Genomic DNA, 21,665 nt, shown 5'->3' on the forward strand with positions numbered 1-21,665 from the left:
CAACACATTCACAAATTTCACTACGATTCTTTCCAGACATGGATCTGTTTTCAATAATTTTTTCTAGCACTCATTAAGTGATTTTAAACTGAATATCAAAGATGTTCGTTGCATTTATGTTCAAGATTTCTGCTTGGGGCTATGTTCTCTTTCATTCCACTCTCTCTCTAGGTTCCAAATATGAAGAGTCTATTTCCCGGGACTATTCTCATGTCACGTTATCATTTTATATTTTTTTAATCTTTGAAACTCTGCTTTACTTTCAGAAGAGTTTCTTTTTTTAAAAGTTTTAATGTTTTATTTATTTTTGAGAGAGAGAGAGAGAGAGAGAGAGAGAGAGAGAACAAGCAGGGTAGCGGCAGAAAGAGAGTGAGACACACGATCTGAAGCAGGCTCCAGGCTCTGAGCTGTCAGCACAGAGCCCGACATGGGGCTCAAACACAAACTGTGAGATCATGACCCGAACTGAAGTCGGAGGCTTAACCAACTGAGCCACCCAGGCGCCCCTTTCAGAAGTGTTTCTTGAGTTGATTTTGTAACTTATTAATTTGGCTTTTAACTACATCTATTCATTGTGTCTGCAAACTTTTATTTCCTCTTAAGAAATCCTTTTGTTTTCAGAGATATCCTATTTCTTGGAATCCTGGCCTTATTTTAAGCACTGTAATTGCCTTAGAATCTCAGTGATTCCATTTGTTTCCCTTTTCTTTCAGGACTCTCTTGTTCAATTTTGCTGATTTCTTCTTATTTTTTTAATGTTTATTATTATTATTATTATTATTATTATTATTATTATTATTGAGAGACAGGGAGAGAGCACAAGCAGGGCAGGGGCAGAGACAGAGAAGGAGACACAGAATCCGAAGCAGGCTCTAGGCTCCAAGCTGTCAGCATGGAGCCTGACGTGGGGCTCGAACTCATGAACCGCGAGATCATGACCTGAGCCGACGATGGAGGCTTAACTGAGCCACCTCAGCACAGGCGTGCCTCTTCTTTTTTTGTAGGTACACAGAAGAGGACGGGTTGGGACCTGAGTTAAGCAGACTCATACTTGCAGATGGTAAAAACTGGCAGGTGATAACCACAGTGGTTGTCTCCTGTGGCTCACAAACGACCTCAGAGCCTGAGTAGGTGGGCTTCCCTTATGAGTGCAAGAGCCAAGAGAAAACTCCTTACCGTACTCCAGTGGGCTGTGTGATGTGGGGTCCCTGGAGCAGTCAAATCCTCAGCAAAGTGTATTGCCAAAGGATGCCTTGGGGGATGTGGTGGGGGGTGAGGTTGCCAGATTTAGCAAAGCAAACAAACAAATGAGGAGATCCGGTTAAATTTGAGTTTTGGAAAATCAACACCTCATTTTTAGTATAAGTCAATCCCACATCTTGCATGGGACTCACTTACACTAAAAGTTGTTGTGTATCTAAAATTCTCGTCTCGCTGGGTGTCCCCTGTATATCATCTGGCAACTCTAGGTAGCGGGTGAATACTGTATTCAGAAGCTTGAAAAGGAGGGATTCTCAAGGCCTTTGGCTTGTTCCCCTCTTTTCTTAGATAGCCGTCTTTTCCAACCCGACTTGTGAAACCTTAGGGAGTTGTAATAGTTGTAAGAAGAAGGAAAGGAAATCCTACAGATGGCGAGAGTGGAGGTGAACTAAGCTACCATAGTATTTGTCTTTTCTCTGTGTGATGTGGGAGCCTCTGCTTCTACTCGAGGTACAGTCCCCATTTCTATTGGCCTGACTAGACTCTGTGATCTCACTTTGGCAAATCCCCACTCTCTACAGCACACTGTCTATTCCAAGCAAAGGCTGGAGACATACAAGTTGGCTCACTGCTCCCACTGCCGGACCCTCATGTGGCTCCCTGAGTCCTCCAATCACATGAGTCCTCAAAGCCCTCATTCTAACCCTCTCCTTGGCACCCTATTTTGGCCGCTTGAAATCTGAGGTTTGGGGTAACCTGTCCATTTCCTTCCCAGGGAGGCCCTTTCTTTGCTCTCTGTCCGTTCATAAAAGAAACATAGAGGGCATAGTTTACGATGATGTGGTCAATTGAACTTAGTAGTTCTGACTTCCAATGTCCCTATAATTTTTTTCTCTTTCTGTGGTCTGTGGTCTATGAAATCAAAAGAAACAAAGAACTTCACTGGTCCATTAAAGGTTAAGTCAAGGAAATCAAGCAAGGCAATCAATAAACAATGTGAACTGGCAGTTTGCATACCTCTGCAGGAGCTCTCTGAACCGGACCACAAACCATTGGGTAGACACAGAAGGATGCTGCTTCCCACGAGGTCAAATCCAGGGTTACATCGGACCCCACAGGCTGCATTGAAGTGGTTGTTGCAAGTGTTCTGGACAAAGTAACCGTTTTCGGGAGGCCTCAGGGCAGGGCAGTGGACAACTAACATTTACAGAAAGAAAATAAAAAAGCAAAATTAGCCTTTTGCCTATGAAACAGCCTCCTTTCCTGTGTTTGTTTAAGAGGACATTTTACACACACAGCTAAATTACCCACATCATTCCAATTTACTGCATCTCAATTTCTAAGTGCATATTTGAAAGAAGAACCCTTACATCTCACTCCTATTAGGTATGTATTTACTTCCAATTTTTTAAACAGACTAAATATATTTTAAGCCCTAAAAATGTTTTATTTTGACATCTATGTGGATATGAAATTTTCTAGTTCTTGATCTTCATAGGTCATAACCTATTTTCCTTCTTTTTTAAATATTTATTTATTTTTGAGAGAGAGACAGGGACAGAGCATTAGAGGCGGAGGGTAGAGAGAGAGAGAGAGAGGGAGACACAGAATCCAAAGCAGGCTCCAGACTCTGAGCTGTCAACACAGAACCCAAAGTGGGGCTTGAACTCACGAACTATGAGATCATGACCTGAGCTGAAGTTGGACGCTTAACCCACTGAGCCTCCCAGGCGCCCCTATTTTCCTCCTTAATTAAGGTGGCGTAAAACAAAGAATAAATTCAACAAAGTATGTTTGCTACAAATCCCAAGAGCCACAGCCTCTTGTACATGTTACAGACTAATCACACAGTTTTAATTTTTGATATGAATAATATCAAGACACTTTACTCATAAACATATTCTCTTAAATGGATATAAATATCACCAGAGCCCAAACTAGCTCATTTGTTATATTTTTTGTTAAATTTGTGGCTTTTAGATTCATATTTAGATCTTTTTCAAGTACTAAATCTTTCTGGTTTCATAGTTATTGGGGTCTCAGATCTACTTTCTCTGGAGCAAGATATGGGTGTATGTACTGATAAGAAATGCTACTTAATAAAAGCAAAGGGGGGTACCTGGGTGGCTCTGTCAGTAGAGTGTCTGACTTCAGCTCGGGTTATAATCTCACGGTTCATGAGTTCGGGCCCCATGTCAGGCTCTGTGCTGACAGCTCAGAGCCTGGAGCCTGCTTCGGATTCTGCGCGCGCGTGTGTTTGTGTGTGCGTGTGTGCGTGCGTGCATGCGTGTGTGTCTGCCTCTCCTCCGCTCATCCTGTCTCTCTCTCTCTCTCTCTCTCAAAAATAAAAAATAAAGCAAACATTAAAAAATATTTTTAAAATATATAGCCACCTTGGTGCCTATGGTTATAATTAAAAGAAAAAAAAAGAACTTCCCCCAAATAAGATTAGAGAAAGGATTATTAGAGATCATTTAAAATAAAATGGATGGAAATATCAGCATCATTTTTCTTAAGAGATCAGCTTTTGTATTTCCCATTTGCCAAATGTGGGAGGCTTACCTTCACAGGTCTGGCCGGATGCCCGATATCCCTCCTTGCAGACACAGTCTTCCAGGGACGTACTTCCAGGTGGAGAGGTGTGATTTTCATCAGGACACGGAAGGCAAGTGCTGATTCCTCCTGGAGAACCTTCTGGTTTGTATGTCCCTGATGGGCAAGCTGTGGAAGTCCATTTTATATTAATTGATGGTAAGTGATAATTAACATTTTTGAGACTAAGTAGGCAGAAAAAAATCCCAATAATAGCTTTCCATACAAATAATAGTATAATTCAAGCAAGGACAGAAGCAGAGATTCTTTTTTTTTAAGAATAATGTAGTTTGTTATTTACAGGTTAGGATGTGGCCTATTCAGTCCCACAATTAGTTACGATTACAACACAACCCAGCATGAGATGCCTGGGCTTATTTGTGGGAAAAACCAAAACAACAATGCATGTTAAGGGACTAAAAGGAATCAGTGATACAGGACATATAAAAATTCTTAATAAATACTGTTGACTCTGTATTCTCCTACCCCCACCTGTGCAGCCCCTACTACACTCTGGGATCGTCTGCCAGCAGAGGAGAAGAGCCAAATACGCAAAAACCAAGGAGCCCATTGTTTCTGTTCAAAGCACTTGTCTAAGGATAGAAGAAAGTAAAAGAGGGAAATAATCCAACTGATGGGAAATAGGCCCTTTGAAGAAAAAAGAATTATTAAGACCCTGCTGTCCCTGGCTCAGAAAATCTCTCTCTCTCTCTCTCTCTCTCTCTCTCTCTCTCTCTCTCTCTCTCTCACACACACACACACACACACACACACACACACACACACACACACAGATCAAAAGCAGGATCTAACTGATCTTGCTTCAATTTTACAGACACAGTGCTCTTTACTGACAATGTCACTTTGAATCTGTGACTTACTCTCTGGAGTTACACATCTACTACAAAATAACTCAAAACTGAGTAAGGAAATTGCCAAAAGGTGTCGGCTGGGTGGCTCAGTGGTTAAGCTTCTGACTTTGGCTCAGATCACGATCTCGCGGGTTCGTGGGTTCGTGGGTTTGAGCCTGCATCAGGCTCTGTGCTGACAGCTTGGAGCCTGGAGCCTGCTTTTTTCCCCGTGTCTCCCTCTCTCTCTGCCTCTCCCCTGCTCATGCTCTGTCTCTCCCAAAAATAAATAAACATTAAAAGAAAAAAAAAGGACATTTCCAAAAGAAGGACTTGCAATGCTCAGCTAATTTGATGTAGCACTGTCAAGTACATGTGCAATTATTTAACAATAGTAGCAACAGGGGCGCCTGGGTGGCTCAGCTGGCTAAGTGTCCATCTTCGGCTCAGGTCATGATCTCACACTTCGTGGGTTCGAGCCCCGCATTGGGCTCTGCGCTGACAGCTCAGAGCCTGGAGCCTGCTTTGGATTCTGTGTCCCCCTTTCTCTCTGCCCCTCCCCCGCTCATGCTCTGTCTCCCTCTCTGTCTTTCAAAAATAAACACACATTAAAAAAATAATTTTAAAAATAGTAGAAACAAGTAATATATACTTGTGATACTATTTTATATAAATCATCTCATTTAGTCTACAAAGTATTAGTCAATAGTATTAATAGTGTTATTAATATTTGCATTAATTTTATTAGTATTTTGTCCACCTTAAAGATGAGACAATGGAGGCTTAGAGAGATTTGCTGACTTGAGTGAAGTTACTGAGGAGGTAATACAGCTAGAATTTTTTCTTTAGTAGTTAACATTGGTTTACTACATTTTTATGACAAAAAAATCAAAGTTACATTTATCTTGTTCTTAATTAGCAAGTCACATATTTCTAAATGGTAGCACATTCCTTTACCCTTCCTGTTGTCATTTGTTTAAGCTCTGTTTCTGAGAAGATAAGGTCTGGCTTATTTATTTAAAAAAAAAAAAATATATATATGGTTTACAACAAAATTGAGAGGAAGAGTAGAGCTAGAATTTTAAAGTAAATATTTATATGGTATTTACTATGTCCCAGGGACTGTTCTACATATTTTATAAATATTGTCTTTTAATATCTCCTTAAAGACCTATGAAGTAACTAATATTATTAATTTCCTTTTATAGGTGAGAAAACCAAGGCAGTAAGAGGTTAAATAACTTGCCAAAGTTACACAGTAAGTGGCAAAGCTGAGATTTGAACCTGGATAGTTTGTATCCAGAGTCCAGATTCTTTTTTTTTTTTTTTTAATTTTTTTTTCAATGTTTTTAATTTATTTTTGGGACAGAGAGAGACAGAGCATGAACGGGGGAGGGGCAGAGAGAGAGGGAGACACAGAATCGGAAACAGGCTCCAGGATCCGAGCCATCAGCCCAGAGCCTGACGCGGGGCTCGAACTCACGGACCGCGAGATCGTGACCTGGCTGAAGTCGGAGGCTTAACCGACTGCGCCACCCAGGCGCCCCTAGAGTCCAGATTCTTTACCACTACACTTGCTGTGTCTTAAAACCAGGTCTCTTGGATGCTATCGTCCTTGTTTTAACCACTAGAATAGGCTAAAAATATAAAAGAGACAAGATTCACAATATAATGTAATTATTAGAAAAAAATAACCATGCTTCCGAAATTCTTGATTATATTTAAAAACAGAAGGTAACATTTTTCCATGATATTTAGTAGAAAATTCTAGGACTGGCTAGATCTGTGACAGTATTTAAGACTGAGAGAAACATTATAAAAATAGTTATAATGATATGTGACTTATGAAAAATAGCTCAGCAGAAAGAGAACATTGCAATCAAAGCATCACAGTATTAAATGTCAAATTATTACTGAATTATTCATATTACTGAGTATTTCTTTCTAGAAAAAGTTCAGTAAATATTTGCACCAGTCTTCAAGAAGATGCAAGACAACATGGTCTCCTTTATTTTTTTTATTATTATTATTTTAAAATTTTATTTAAGAGAGAGAGAGAGAAAGACAGTGCAAGCAGGAGAGAGGGCCAAAGGGACAAGCAAAGAATCCTAAGCAGGCTCCACACTCAGCACAGAGCCTGACGTGGGGCTTGATCCCATGACCCTGGGATCCTGACCTAAGCCAAAATCAAGAGTGAGATGCTCAACGGACTGAACAATTCAGGCACCCTGAACATGGTCTCCTTTAAACAGAAGTCAGCAGCTGTAGGAGAAAATGATTAAGACGAACACTGAGATGGAGAAGAAAATTCAAACTGTAACAGCAAAATTAAACTTCTTTGAGACAGTAAAAAGAAGCCATAAAATTCCATAACAACAGAACTAAGTACACCTAGGAAAAGTACTAGTTGTGATATTAACACGAGAATATATTCCTTACTTGAAGATTTAGTGCAAAAAAAAAAAAAAAAAAAAAAAACCTCAAGTTTCAGGTGAAATTAACAAAAAGTGATTGACACCCAGGATAAAAGAAAAGTATAGCAAGCATCTAGGAAAGAAAAGCAAGCATTTATAAATGCAAAATCAAACTGATATTCCATTTCTCCTGTGCAAAAACAAATGGCAGGAGAAATAATGGAAATAAGATATATAGCTATGTGGAAAAAATATTATCAGCCCCGAATTCTGTATCTAGGCAAGCTATTGGTAAATATGAGGAAGAGAAAGACATTCCAGGATATGCATAGATTCTGGAAATAAAGACACATTTCAGTGACTGAAAAGAAATCAAATTAAAAACTCAAGCATGGGAAAAGTGGTATTTAGCAAACAGCTTGAGATTAAGAAACTAGTAAAACATACAGTAAATCACTAAATATCTTGCTAAAATTGCAAAAATGAAAAAAAATATCAAATAAGGCCCTTTTTAAAAAGAAAGATAGATGATCTGGGGTGCCTAGGTGGCTCAGTCAGTTAAGTGTTTGACTCTTGATCTATAGATCCTGTGGTTTTCCAGCTAAGAAGCAGAATCTCATTTTAGTACCTTTAGTTTTTTAAGTCATGAAGCCATATCTTTATGGGCTGTATTTAGAGGCACAAAGTCTGGAATGTGTGTGTATTCACGTAGTGTACATTTTGTACTTTGAATCACTTTGAAAAGTGTCTCAGAACATGGTTCATGGGATCAAGCCCCACACTGGGCTCTGAGCTGAGAGTGCAGAGCCTGCTTGGGATTCTCTCTCTCCCTCTCTCTCTGCCCCTCCTCCTCCTCTTTCTCTTTCTCTCAAAATAAATAAATAAACTTCTTTTAAAAAAGAAAGACATATGATCTAAAGAAGAAAATAATCTGCATAATATAAAGAAGAAAGGTGTAAAATATGAGAGAAATTGGGAGATGAGTGGAAAGAAGAACAAGGGGGGGGTTCTCATTTCTTTTTAGGTACATTGATATGATAAAGCCGAAAGAAATTTGTACCTGAAAAAAACAAGTAACTATGAACAGAAAAAGACTGTATAACCTCCAAATCAGTGGAAGAGGGAAAAAAAACACCAAAGAATACAGATAGAAAAACCCTAGGAAAATAAAAAAAGAATAACAGAAAGAATGAAAAACAGAATAGCATAAACTAACATGACAGAAGAAAACCCAAACACATCAGCTATCATAAATAATATTCATGGACTAATTTAACCCTGTTGATAAGATACACACCTAAAATAAGCCAGACCTACAGGTCAAAAATCATTGGATGTACAAAGATACACTAAATACTTCAAAAACCTATAAATTACTACTTTAAGAAGAAATAGAAACTTAATACATAAAGAGCTTTATCCAATGCATGAAAAGAAAAGAATACTCCAATTGAAAAGTTGACAAAGAACAAGAACTAGAAATTTCCTACAGGAGAAATGAAAATAACCAAAAATCACAGGATAAACAGTTTAACCTCACTCATAATAAAGAAATACATAGTGATGGCTACATTTTAATTTGGCAAAATTTTTAAAGGATGTTGATACTCATTTGCCAGTAAGCATGTGAACATTCTCTCCTTCTCTGTAGGACAACCTGGGGGCAGACGCCAAAACCCTCAAGTGGAACCCTCCTTTTGATAAATCACTTGATTTCTGAGAATATGTCCCAAGTAAAGATGAGTAAAAACATATGTATAATTGTTGTTAACCATTTACACACTCAGCAGTGGCAATAACACAAACGTCAAGAGATGGGGGGTGGGGGGGTTTGTTAAATTCTTATGACAATTCCATCCAATGGAATAGTAGCCATAAAAATACAAGTCTTGACATGGAAAATCATTCAAATTATGTAGCTGAGTGTAAAAAATGCAGGTTTCAAACACTATGTTTTATATGAGCCTTTTGGGCTAATAAATACATATAGGAAACTTCAAGGATATGATTTTTAAGGTTATGTATACATGGTATATATTCATGGTAGAATTATGAGACTTTCAGGTTTACTTTTGTTGATCTAGTATTTTCGAGTTTTGCTACACTGAATAGGTATTACCTGTGCAAAAAGAATTAAAAGTAAATAAAAATTATATGTAAAAGAAAGTCATTGTCTCAAATGCTGTATTTCACAAGGTTACTGGTTCTCTGACCTCGGAGATCACTTTGGTTCCTCCTTCTCCATCTTCTCCAATATCCAAATGGAAACCGTGTTTTTTGGATTTTTCTCTTTCCAAAATCCTCTGCGTTTCCCCCCTCCCTCCATCAGCATTGCCTTATCTTAGATCTGAACTCATTATCTCTCATCCGGGTTTTTACACAGCTCTTTACTGGTCTCTTGGCCTCCATTTCTTCTCTTCATTCCACCATGAATGCTGTGCCTGAAGAGCTTTCTAAAATAGAAATGTGATCAAATCACTTTCTATCTAAAAACTGCACCAACAGGATAAGGCCTTCTCTCTTCACTCTGATCTTCACAGATCTTTGATCTGTCTGTAACATTCCTGTCTGTCTCCTACAAGGGATCAGTGCAATTTCACATCCTGGTTGGAACCTGCTTCAGAATCAAGGAGAGCCTAGTCTTGCATACCTCCTCCATCTCAATTTACTGGACTTGGGAGTTTGAGCAATTACTTAATTTTTCTGAGACTTGGTTTCTTTGTGCGTAACATTAGTAGTATGTCCCTTATAAATTTTGTTGTTAGGATTAGCAGAAATAATGTGAGTAAATGCCTGGCATGTAGTTAGCATTCAGTAAATTTTAGAATAAGGTCTCCAACTCTTAACTTTCTCAACAGATAATTATCCATCTTTTATAGATTTGTTGTGCCTGGTGGGTGCTTGGTGCTTGGCAAATATTACCTCTTTTATCTTCCAGTTAGCTTTGCCTTTGCATAAGCTCTCCTTTGTCTGAGTGAACCGCCAGCACCCTTCATGACTAACTCGTTCTTCACAGCTCCTCTTCTTCAGACAGATTCCTTTGCCTTCGTTTCTGTGCCCCCAGAGTACATCATGCTTACCTCTGCTCTGGCACATGTCACACTGTATGTAAAATATGCAGTTGTCTCTTTCTCTCAGTAATATGAACATGCCCTTGTATGTTCAGAGTCTTCCAATTATCTGACCTAGCCATTAGCCATTGCATCGCCTGACCAAGTCACTCAATCAAAGAAGGGCAAGGGCAAACAACTGTGTTGGAAGGTGCAGGGCGGGTTAGTGCGGAAGGAGGACTAAAGTCAAAGAGAATAACAATCAGGTGATGTGAAGGCATTGACCTTGGGGTCAAGACCACCGAGTTGCATGCAACCTTGGCTCTTCTGCTGACAAGGGACAGGGTCACCGGCAAGTGACTTTCTTCTCTTTTCCTACAAACTACAGAAGTTACAACTGATGATGGCCCTGACCTTTTCAATGCTAACATTTGATGATTCTAGAAATAGAATAATACTAGAAAGTAAGTTAAAGAAATCTTCCATAGGAGCAATCAGATTCGGTTTACAGATTCTACAATTTATTTTTAAAATAATATTACATAAAAAGGAAGCAATCTTAACAATATTACTCTCCAAACTGTTTTGAGTAATCAAGAGTTTATAACATTGGAGAACAGTGTTTTGGATAAAAATATCCAAAAGTACATTTGGAAATGTATTGTGAAATTCATAATGATAATGGAAAACAGACTTTAGGAGAACTATTTAAAGGCATTGCACAATTCTAGTGGGAGAGGTGTAATCAACTTCTTTGATACCCAAGGGGGAAAACTCCTCATCTAAAACCAAGCAAAAGTTGAAAATACTAAATAAAACCATGGTTTTAACAAGTTTCACAAGTGATGGTAAAGGGCCAGGTATGTTCTTTTTTTTTTGTCACGAAATGTTTCCTTCCTGGAAATGTACCAAATATTGTTTCTTAATTGCTCTTTTAGTTGTTAAAATAACCACTTTCTCTTTTCAGAAACATCTTGGCAGCTATCAGCTACTATTACTGGCAGTGTGATTCTTGAAATTATCATGTTGTGCTAACATTAGTCTTCTGCTCGGCTGACAGAGGAATCCTTTGACTGATGCAAATTAAAACATCAGCCAGTTTGGAATTTGTAAAATATAAGGGAGCCTCCATTCTCTCTACTCTATCTTATCCACAATATTAAACTGTTAGATGACTAGTTTAGCTAGAATAAACAACATCCGTTATACAGTAACAAATATTTTATAAACTTCCTTCTCACACATAATCTAAGATTAATTTTTTAAAACCGTGATAATTGTTAAGAGCCTCTTTTCCTTGCACAACTCATCTTTAAAGGTTAACGAATTCCTTTAAAGAATATAGTGGTACGGTAGCTACATCAGCTGCATTCAGGCTGTGTGCTACACCACCCCAAGGGTGCCCATTCAGGTAGATGACAGTGCCACCCCGGTTCTGCTCTATCTATGAAGGGCACCAAGCAAATGTCTGGGCTCCCAGAGACAGGTTCTTTATTATTACAACATCATGTTCCTCCTCAACTTTATGGATCTGGTCTGAATAAGGAAAATGTTCCTACAAAGAGTTCTGTTCAAATTTCGAGCACAGGGATCCACCGCCCTAGAAGAGAACCAGTTCTCTTTCCCCATGCCGAGCCAATATTTTCATAACTACAAGACAAGGACGTGGGCATGCATACAAAGAACGACGCTTCTACCAGAGAGCCGAGATCCTTCCGATTTTCATTAATGAATTAGATAAGGAGACTTTTAACTGCCTTGGATGCTGCACAACTGAATCTGTCGTAAACGAATTAGGAGCCTGTCAGTCTCCCTGCCATTGGGTAGCTCATTTGGCTGAAGTGCAGCATATTTGGACTCAACTGAATTCGAGTAACTGTGTGGTGCCAAAGGAGCAAATGGCACACTCGCAGCGGGACGCCATGCTGCAAATAGAAGCACCTGCTCAGACTAGAGAGGAGATTACTGATGGATCAGGACGAGTCTATCAAAAAACAAAAACGAAAAGCCTCAAAAGACTGTGTCCAAAAGAGGATGCATCAGCAAAGTTATTATTATGTATTAAGAAATGACATATGTCACACACACACACACACACACACACACACACACACACACACGCTCACACGTAAATACGACCTGGCTGAGTACAGAATACAAGGTCTTTTGGGTTGAAAATTCTGTCTTCTTAATTGTCTTAAGGTGTCTACTGTCTAGACGAGAAATGTGAGATCATCCTAAGTTTTATAATGAAAACTTGGTGGGCAAACACTTTTAGGAGAGGCCACTGGGGATTTTAAAATTATCTTTAACCTTGTTTATTCTTTCTAAAATAGCTAATGACTCAGAATCATATAAAGAAGAAAATAAAATTTACTGTAAGCTAAACCACATTGGTTTAATGTTTGATATTTAAGTTGAATCCAGTTTTTTAGTAATTATAAATAACTTTCATGCAATCATCTTGTTCTCTTATTTCTTTCATCCAGTGAAAATCTTTTCTCTTAAGCAAAATAGTATTAACTTTTCAAACTCATTAGACTATTGTCGAATTACTTTATATTTCTATATTTATATTACTTTATATTTGAATTAAAGTCAAATACTTTATTAGGGCTAAAAGTATATATCTTATTGTACTCTCATGAACACTGGGTATTAACTTTTTTTTAAAATTACTAATTAATCAGGCCATTTTGGAGCCTGCGGAGGCCTGCTGGGAACAGGACTCCTAAAATGACAAACATGTCTGGAAGGCTGTGGTCCGAGGCCATTTTTGCTGGGAGCACACAGTTCTTAAAGTTGAAGGTGTTTATGCTCGAGATGAAACCAAATTCTATTTAGGCAAGAGATGTGCTTATGCGTGCAAAACAAAGAACAACACAGTGACTCCTGGTGGCAAACCGATAAAAACCAGAGTAATCTGGGGAAAAGTAACTTCTGTGCATGGAAAACAGTGGCATGGCTCATGCCAGATTACAAAGCGTCTTCCTGCTAAGGCCATGGCCACAGAATCCGTGTGATGCTGTACCCCTCACGGATTTAAACTTACTGAAAAGTAAATATAGGTGTAGATTTGTTCTCTTATTAAAAAATAAAATAACCAATTAATCAGTTATCTAAAAGTGAAATCCTATGAGTTTCAGTGCAACAGGGTTTCACCTTGAACTTAGGGTGGATCTACCCCTGAGATTCAAATATGTGTAGGTCTATTGCTTGAAGAACGTGAGAACGTTTTGGGAGAAAACACCATCCATGGAAGGGGTGATATTCAAAATATTACAACTCAGTGGCACGACCACTGATCACTGACAAGAGACATTAGCTGTAGCATCATGCAGAATTCTGCAGGCCCACCCATCTGCCAGATGTTGCCTCTACAGGTGCTGGACCATGGGATAGGTGCCAGTGACCCTGGAAAAGGGGTTAGATCAGTGAAGGAAAATTCAAGAGACTTAGGGCAGTAGCCGTTTACCAATCAGTACATAAGTATTTCAATATCTCAACAACTTTTACAACTGGACTAATGCATAGCTGCTGAATATTAGCCTTTCCTAAGGAAAGAGAGCAGTGGTGCAAGTTGAATCTAAGAACAACTTTGGCAGTAAGAAAGGAAGAAAGCTCTGAGTATAGTTTTGTGTTTCCCTGTGGTCTATAAGGAGTGGTAAGTGACGAGTAAAGTCTGAGGCCACACTCGCCTTCAATAAGGCTTTAAGATCTTTGGTAGTTTGGAAATGTGTTTACCTGTTGTTTTCCATGCTCACTGTTGTTACACTAATTATACCTAATTATTTTATGATATGATTGATTCTGTAACCTCCATACATACAACTCTTGTTCTAGGTTACATTCAGTGATTTCTGTCCACAGATGCCGAATTAATATTCCTGTAACATCGTTCTGAACATGCCACTTTCCTGCTCAAAAATCTTCAATGTCTTGCAGTTGTCAGTTAACCAAAGGCCATCTCTGTAGCATGGAATTCAAGCCCGAGTACAGTCTAGTTCCTACTCCCTACCTTTCTTGCTCTGAACCCCACTATGTTCACAGATGTAGCCCGTTCATCCATCCATACAAGCTATCACCAGTCCCCGTCACGGGTCTGTACTTTCTGTTCTCCACAGTGGTATCTCCTATTTCTAACTGTCCAAGTCCTATCATTCAAACCCGGTGAAAATCCCATTACCTTCATAACTAAATATTTTCAGAACAGTGATAGCCTTTTGTGTATCATACATGTCACAGCATTTTAATTTTCATTCAATCTCAGTTGCTTAGAACCGGATCAGCTATAACACTTTGTTCATGACACACATCCTGACTTCTTTATAGTTATAGCTCCATTTCATGATAAGCTACTTTAAGGCAAGTTTGGGGCAATAATCATATCTTCCAAAATATCTAAAAGATATTTGACAGTTAAAGGAGTCAATGGATAGACTGAAATGATTTCCTTCTGGAGTTTCCATAAAACCCTTATTCCACCTGGCATTCATTCTGATATCTGTGTGGTCCAGTCACTGCACCTTGAAGTAGTCCGCTCATGAAGCAATATTTTTCCTTCCGTATTCCCATGTTAAAATGTTTGGATTATTTTCTGAATAATCTGTGTGTAAATAAAATTGCAAGTTTCACTGTGTCATCACCTTTCTCCCATGTCATCCATTAAAGCAGGGTGTGGTGCGAAGGACCAAGTGCAGAATCCTTGGATGAGAATTCTGCTAATTATTATTGGCTCTGACACTGTCTGCCCTTCTCTAAGTTATATAACCAATTGAAGACCTTGTTTTGCCATCATGACACGATGGGTGATCATGTTTGTAAAATTTCATGACCCTCTGTAGAGATGAAAAGGGTATGACAGGTAATGGGCTACAGGGGACAGGGAATAACACAGAACTCCGTCTGTACCCTTACAGTCATTCCACTTTGACACAGATGATTAAGAGGGGTAAAGTGCCATGTTATATGACAACACATAAGAGAGACACTACCTAGACTTGAAGCAGGGGTGGGGTGATCAGGTAAGCTTTGTTGGTCAAAGCGATCTCAGAGCGAGACCGGATGAACCATGCACACCAGTGAGAAGTGTAGGCGGAGGGCGATGGCATTCAAAACAGAGGCATCGCCATGTGCGGGCCCAGGGGCAAGAGAGAGCATGCCTGAAAATACACGTGTTCACTCTGCCTGGAGTACAGAGAGGCCAGAAAAGAGAGTGAGTGCCAAAACCATGAAGGTTGGGTAGGCCACATTCGAAAGCTAGGAGTTTATCCTTAGAACAGTAAGAACAATGACAATGTTTAAGTTAAGGTACGTGACAAGATCACTTTGGGTGACTTCTGGAGACTTATTCTGAAGGACCGTAACATTTCATTCTCAGACACATGGCATGATTCAGTCACTTCCATTTTTCCCTATATGTAAGGATCGTTTAAGAACTTTGAGCTTTGATGAATGGTTTTTTTTTCTCTTTTGCTTAACTGCAAAAAATCAAGATTTTCTCTATAGCTTTGTCTAAAATTGTTAGCCTTTATTTATTGATCTTTATTTTTTTTTCCATTTCACTTTTGATTTCAATAGAAACAAAGTCATCACTGGGTATAATATGTGGGAAAACTGATACCGCTGTGCTTCCACAAAAGGTGTCCCTAAGTAAGTTAACACATAAAAAGTAAAACCACAGTCGGACTGATACAACCAACATGGAAAAAACCTGTCCCTAGAGAAGATCTGATGCACACAAAAAGCAGAGGAATCTGTTTCTGAGAAGAGGGAGTAGGTGCACTTTTTCTCAGTCTTCCTAGTGGTACAACTAAAACCTCTGAATGTTACATATAAAATAAACATAAAATGACACTGATACAAAGGCAGACCAGCTAGGGACCTTGAGAACCAAAGCCCAACATGGCAGTGAGTCCCTTGGGCTTCCTTTTACCTCACATATCCCAGACTTAGGGCTACAGAAGCTGGCAATCCAAAACACCAATGGGAATGGACAAAAAAACCCCAAAACAACAAAATACTGCTCTCTCCAGCCAAAGGACGAAGAAACAGACGCCTTGCAACTTAGGACACTTTTAGACAAGAGCCACTCAACTCCTCTACTCCAGCCAAACATCACACACACAAAAATATAAATATAAATATAAATATAAATATAAATATAAATATAAATATAAATATAAATATAAATGAAATAAAATGAAATAAAATGAAATAAAATGAAATAAAATAAAATAAAATAAAATAAAATAAAATAAAATAAAATAAAATAAAATAAAATAAAATAAAATAAAATAAAAACTGTGGCCCAATGCAGCCATACCAGGCAGAGACCAAGTGGGAAGTCTAGATTTCTACTCTTACAAAGCTCTAGCAAGGCACCCCAATGCCTCTGCAGGTGGTATCAGAGAAGGTCAAGTAGTCTTTCACACCAGTGGAGACCACAGAGGTGAGCACTGTCTCTCACTTCCACACCCACCAGAAAGTAGCAAAGGGTCTTTCCTCTGCCCCCTGCAGTGCTGTCAAAGCCAGCCTGTGGAGAGTCAGAACTTTCATCACCACCAAGCAGCAAGGAGGTCCCCTCTTTGTAGTGACTGGGGAGCAATAAGGAGGCCCTCCTAGAGCCAGAAATCCCATCTGCAGCCAGCAGTAATGAGAATCCCCTCACACACATTCATATCAGGGTCACTAGTAGCAAAATGAGGAATGCAGATATCTATGTTCACTTGGCAGGCATAAGGCAATGCTCATCATCCCTTTCTCTGCTGAGCGAATGATTATTTAACATTCTTGAAATGACAAACTTATAGAAATGGAGAACAGATTAGCATTTGCAAGAGGTCAAAGTGAGGGCAACTAGGAGTAGAAGGGAAGTGTTGGGGCTCTACAAGAGCATATTATGAATCCTTGTGGTGGTGGGGCTGTTGCGTATCCTGACTACATCCATGTCAGTATCTGCACTGTGATATTAACTATAGTTTTGCAAGATGCTACCACTGAGAGAAACTAGGAAAATGATATAGGGGATTGCTCTGTATTATTTCTTTTCTTTTCTTTTCTTTTTTTAAATGTTTATTTATGTTTTTGAGAGAGAGAGTATGAGTAGGGGAGGGGCACAGAAAGGGAGACAGAGAATCCAAAGCAAGCTCTGAGCTGTCAGTGCAAAGGCAGACGTGAGGCTCAAACTCATGAACTATGAGATCATGGCCTGAGCTGAAGTCAGGTGCTTAACAGACTGTGCCACCCAGGCACCCTATTCTTTATTATTTCTTTAAATAGTTTTTTTTAATGTTTATTTATTTTTGAGAGAGAGAGAGACAGAGACAGACACAGAGCATGAGCAGGGGAGGGGCAAAGAGGGAGATACAGAATCCAAAGCAGACTCCAGGCTCTGAGCCGTCAGCTCAGAGCCTGACACAAGGCTCAAACTCACGAACCATGAAATCATGACCTGAGCGGAAGTTGGACGCTTAACCGGCTGAGCTACCCAGGCGCCCCTGTATTATTTCTTAAAACTGCATGTGACACTACAATTCTCTCAAAATTAAAAACGTAATAAAAATTAAAAAGCAAAAGGCAGGAAAGCAAAATTTCAAGGTACATCCAAGAATATCCAAGATCAAAACACTGTATTTTAAAGTCTGGGGTACACTACATAGGTGTGGTTGGTCGGTAGTTGGAGGTTATTTCTTCATGGCTAATCATTGCCTTACAGATACCTTGATCTGTGAAACAGAATACCATGAACAGTGTATGTGAGCACTAGCATGACTAGAAATTCATATTCCTTCTGCTTAAAGTCATAAATTGACCTTCTTATTCATAATCGGTTTCCATAAAAGTTTACAGTTCCTCATGGGGGCCACATAATTCTATTTCAAATTATTCTCAGGAAATATATATATTTTCCTTATTACTGTAAAAGGGATTTGATAAGGTTTTTTAAACCAAAAGTTTCTACATAAAAATTTATCGATTTTAATGTATTTTATTTTGTCAGTTTATAAATCTATTAATTCTAGTAGTTTCCAATTTACTTCTTCGTATTTTCTAGGTTAAGAATAATACTACATACAATAGTAAAACAGCTCTTTTTTTGTTTAAAATATTAAATATTGATCGTGAAACAGATGTTGAATGTTGCTTCAACATTAATGTTTATGGTTGTGCCTTCAGTATTTCACAGATAATGTGCATTTGATTTGTCTTTTCTTATAACTTGTTCCATAGTTCATGACATATTTTCATATGCCTGCTTCCATATTTTGACAAAATTTATAAATCTCAAGTTTCAATGCAAATTTTCCTGACCGCTAACATTATCCTACATATAGTAACAATGATATGCTTTATATATCCGTTAAATGATTGCTAAAGTGGTAAAAATCCACATCATCCCGGAATGCTGTCTTACACTGCTAGATGAATTAAAACACTTTCCCAAACTATCAATCATCAATATATTCAAACGGCTTTACACACACACACACACACACACACACACACACACACACACACACCACTGTTTTAGGACTGGATTTGGGAAATAATACCAATAACTAGATAACATAAAAGAGATAAATGTGTTATTAGCCACTTCCTATTGTTGAACTCAGCCTTCCAGATGGCTTGCTTTGATTCTAAGCCAGTGCTTCTCAGGGTCAGTAGACTTGTTCACCTTCACTTCTCCAAAAAAGGAATGGAAAATTCCCAGGAAGTTGGGAACCAAGCAGAGTTTCCATATGTTGTGTTCTAGTATCTGAACATACAGTTCGCTTTATTTATTCATTCATTCTTCAAAGTTTATTAATGCTTACTCTAAGTCCCTGTGCCATGTAGCAGAGGTTATTAAAAAAAGAGAGAGGGAGATAGATACAATCCTGCCTTAAAGGAATTCATAGAATAGTAAAGAAAAAAAAAAAAAAACTACCCCGAATGATAATACCATGTGGTGGGTCTTAACAGAAAGAGAGAGGTATTTAAAAAAACCAAAAACTCTAACCCAAACTCATCGCTAGAGCAATGAATCTATGCAAGAAGGGATGAAAGGAAAAGTTTCACAGGAGAAGTGAATTTGTTGTGAACCCCGAAGTACCAGTAAGAAATAGAAAAGATGTGGGATATTCTAGGCAAAGGGGACCAAAATGCGCAAACATGGAGCCATGAAAGGCCTTGACGTGTGTGAGAAGCCGCAAGGGTTTGAGATAGCTGGAGGAGAAGATGCTGCAATGTTCATAACCAAGAGATAATTTAATCCTAGTAGAATCACGTGGCTTTGATGTTTCCTCTACAAGTTTAAAAAGAGATCCAGTAATGCTTTTTGAATCTTATGTTAAAGCATTAACTCAGTTTGTCAGTACAGAGCACAGTTTCCCAACCCCAGTACTATTGACATTTGGGACTTGTTGATGATGGTTAGTGTATTATAGGATATTTAGCAGTATCCCTGGCTGCCAGCCACTAGATGACAGTAGCTCCTTCCAGCTGGGACAAACCATATTGTTTCTGGACATTGCCAAGTACCCCCTGGGGGGGCAAAATCGCTCCCTGTTGAGAATCACACTATAGACTGTAATAATTTAAGTTAGGCCAAAAAAGGGGGGGGAAGGGCGCCTGGGTGGCTCAGTAGGTTAGGTGTCTGACTTGGGCTCAGGTCTTGTGAGTTCGAGCCCCTCGTCGGCCTCTGTGCTGACAGCTCAGAGCCCGGAGCCTGCTTGTGATTTCACGCCTCCCTCTCTCTCTGCCCCTCCCCCACTCATGCTCTGTCTTTCTCCATCTCTCAAAAACGAATAACTGTTAAAAAATAGAAAAAATTTAAATTAAGCAAACACTTACTATATGCCAAGCTTCCTAGTGAGCTTTTTGCACACATTATCTCATTAATTTTTATAACAATCCTACTATTACTAGCCCCATTTTATAGACTAGAAAACTGAGGTCCACAGAGGTGAAAAAACTTGCCCAGAAAAACACAGTAAGTGACAGAACTAGGATTTATGAGTAAGATTAATGCCACTAACTGCACTCAAGAACTATACATACAGATATCATACATATATGTATGATATATACAGATGCTAAGATTTATATATATCATATATAAAAAAAGTAAGACAGATATATATGCATTTAGCATACTATGGGGCACATCATGATTTTAGAGAGTCTAACTTTCTCTAGCTTGGGCTGTCATTTTCAAATTGCCAACAGTGGCTATCACCCAAACTTGGCTTATCATCTGTCATTCAGTAAAGTATCAACCCCATGCAGACCCCACAGAGCCAAACATTTGGGATGCTGAGCTACAACCTGGAAGCAAGAGTTGCCTTTAAATACAACCTGGAAAGAGCATCAAAATACTTCTGGATCATTTCTTTGATGGAGAATGACCATGCAATAAGCGCTATGGATGGATCGTGGGCAATCTAACGGCTCAGAGACAATACGGACACTAGGATCTGAGAGAACTGGGTGCGCATGCTAACTGCTTTATGGTTGAATGGCATTAGGAAAATTTCTTAAATTCTTTAACACTGTTTCCTCTTCTACAAATGAGGAACGTAAATAGGGAAAAACTGCAAGAGGCATGCGGTTGTAGCACGAATCTTTTTAGAGAAACAATTTCCAGAACCTCAACATTGACAGGTACTCTTACCTAAGTTGATGTAGCAAAGAAAGCATCCACAGCACCTCTTCACAACTGCCCTTCATTCATTTTTTTCAAAAGAAATGTGTACTTTTCACCCCTTGAATCTTACTACGGTGCATTGTCCCAAGGTGGCAAACCTTCAGCACAATTCAAAAATCTTGATATCTGGAAACCTTTCTTTAATTAAGGCACCATAAGCAAGTCCTCTAAGAAATGTTCCTTGTTTTTCACATATCCCAGTCAAATATGATTCAATATTTCCTGACCTTAGAAATGGAGTATTTTGGCTCGTTTCTGGGATGTTCTGAATTCAGAAACATTGTAGGCTGGGAAAGTACCAGTAAAGGCATTGTTCCTTTACCACCTTTTCTTTCCAACTTCCTGACTACTGTCCAAGAATATGTCACTTCTTTAGAAGAGTCCAATGAGGGCAAAGCAAGGAAGAAAATGTCGACGGGAAATATTGAAGGCAGCAGCAACTTCCATCCAGCTGAGAGACTCAAGAGCAGGCTCTCTGCCTTATTCATCAATTGTGAAAATCTAAAGCAATATGCTGGCCACTGGAATGTGCATTAGTTTATTTAGCCTTTTTCTCTCAGAAAATATTTGGAGGATAGGTTTAACTGTGTGAACCATTTTCACAAATAGGTTATATATAGATATTTGTCCATAGATTAAATAAGCTAAATCTATGGCTCCAAGATTTTGGTAAGGATATATTAATGCACATTCTAAGGTAAAATAATTTTACCAGAAACTACTGGATTGCTAAAAGTTTATTGAAATTTGTATTGTTTTGATTTTCCCAGACATAATTAAACAAAGCTCTTCCATATTAAATAGTCCTTTAACGTGTCCTAGTAAAGTCTCTAGGGGACTTCCCAGAAACTTGTGAAAAAGCGAATGGTTA

General features: G+C 38.7%; 1 protein-coding gene across 2 annotated transcripts in view; it reads right to left on the minus strand.

Moving 5' to 3' along the window:
• The window catches only part of SVEP1 (sushi, von Willebrand factor type A, EGF and pentraxin domain containing 1), a 201,326-nt gene that overhangs the window by 137,185 nt on the left and 42,476 nt on the right, over window positions 1–21,665 (minus strand). For both annotated transcript variants that reach the window (XM_053908172.1, XM_019454226.2), the window contains exons 4-5: window positions 3,763–3,921; window positions 2,218–2,397 (exon numbers count right to left, since the gene is read on the minus strand). In XM_053908172.1, coding sequence (XP_053764147.1) covers window positions 2,218–2,397; window positions 3,763–3,921 — 339 coding nt within the window. The remainder of the gene's footprint in view (window positions 1–2,217; window positions 2,398–3,762; window positions 3,922–21,665) is intronic.

This window comes from Panthera pardus, unplaced genomic scaffold (assembly GCF_024362965.1).
Source record: "Panthera pardus isolate Hobbes unplaced genomic scaffold, ASM2436296v1 HiC_scaffold_20, whole genome shotgun sequence".
Classification (NCBI taxonomy): Eukaryota; Metazoa; Chordata; class Mammalia; order Carnivora; family Felidae; genus Panthera; species Panthera pardus.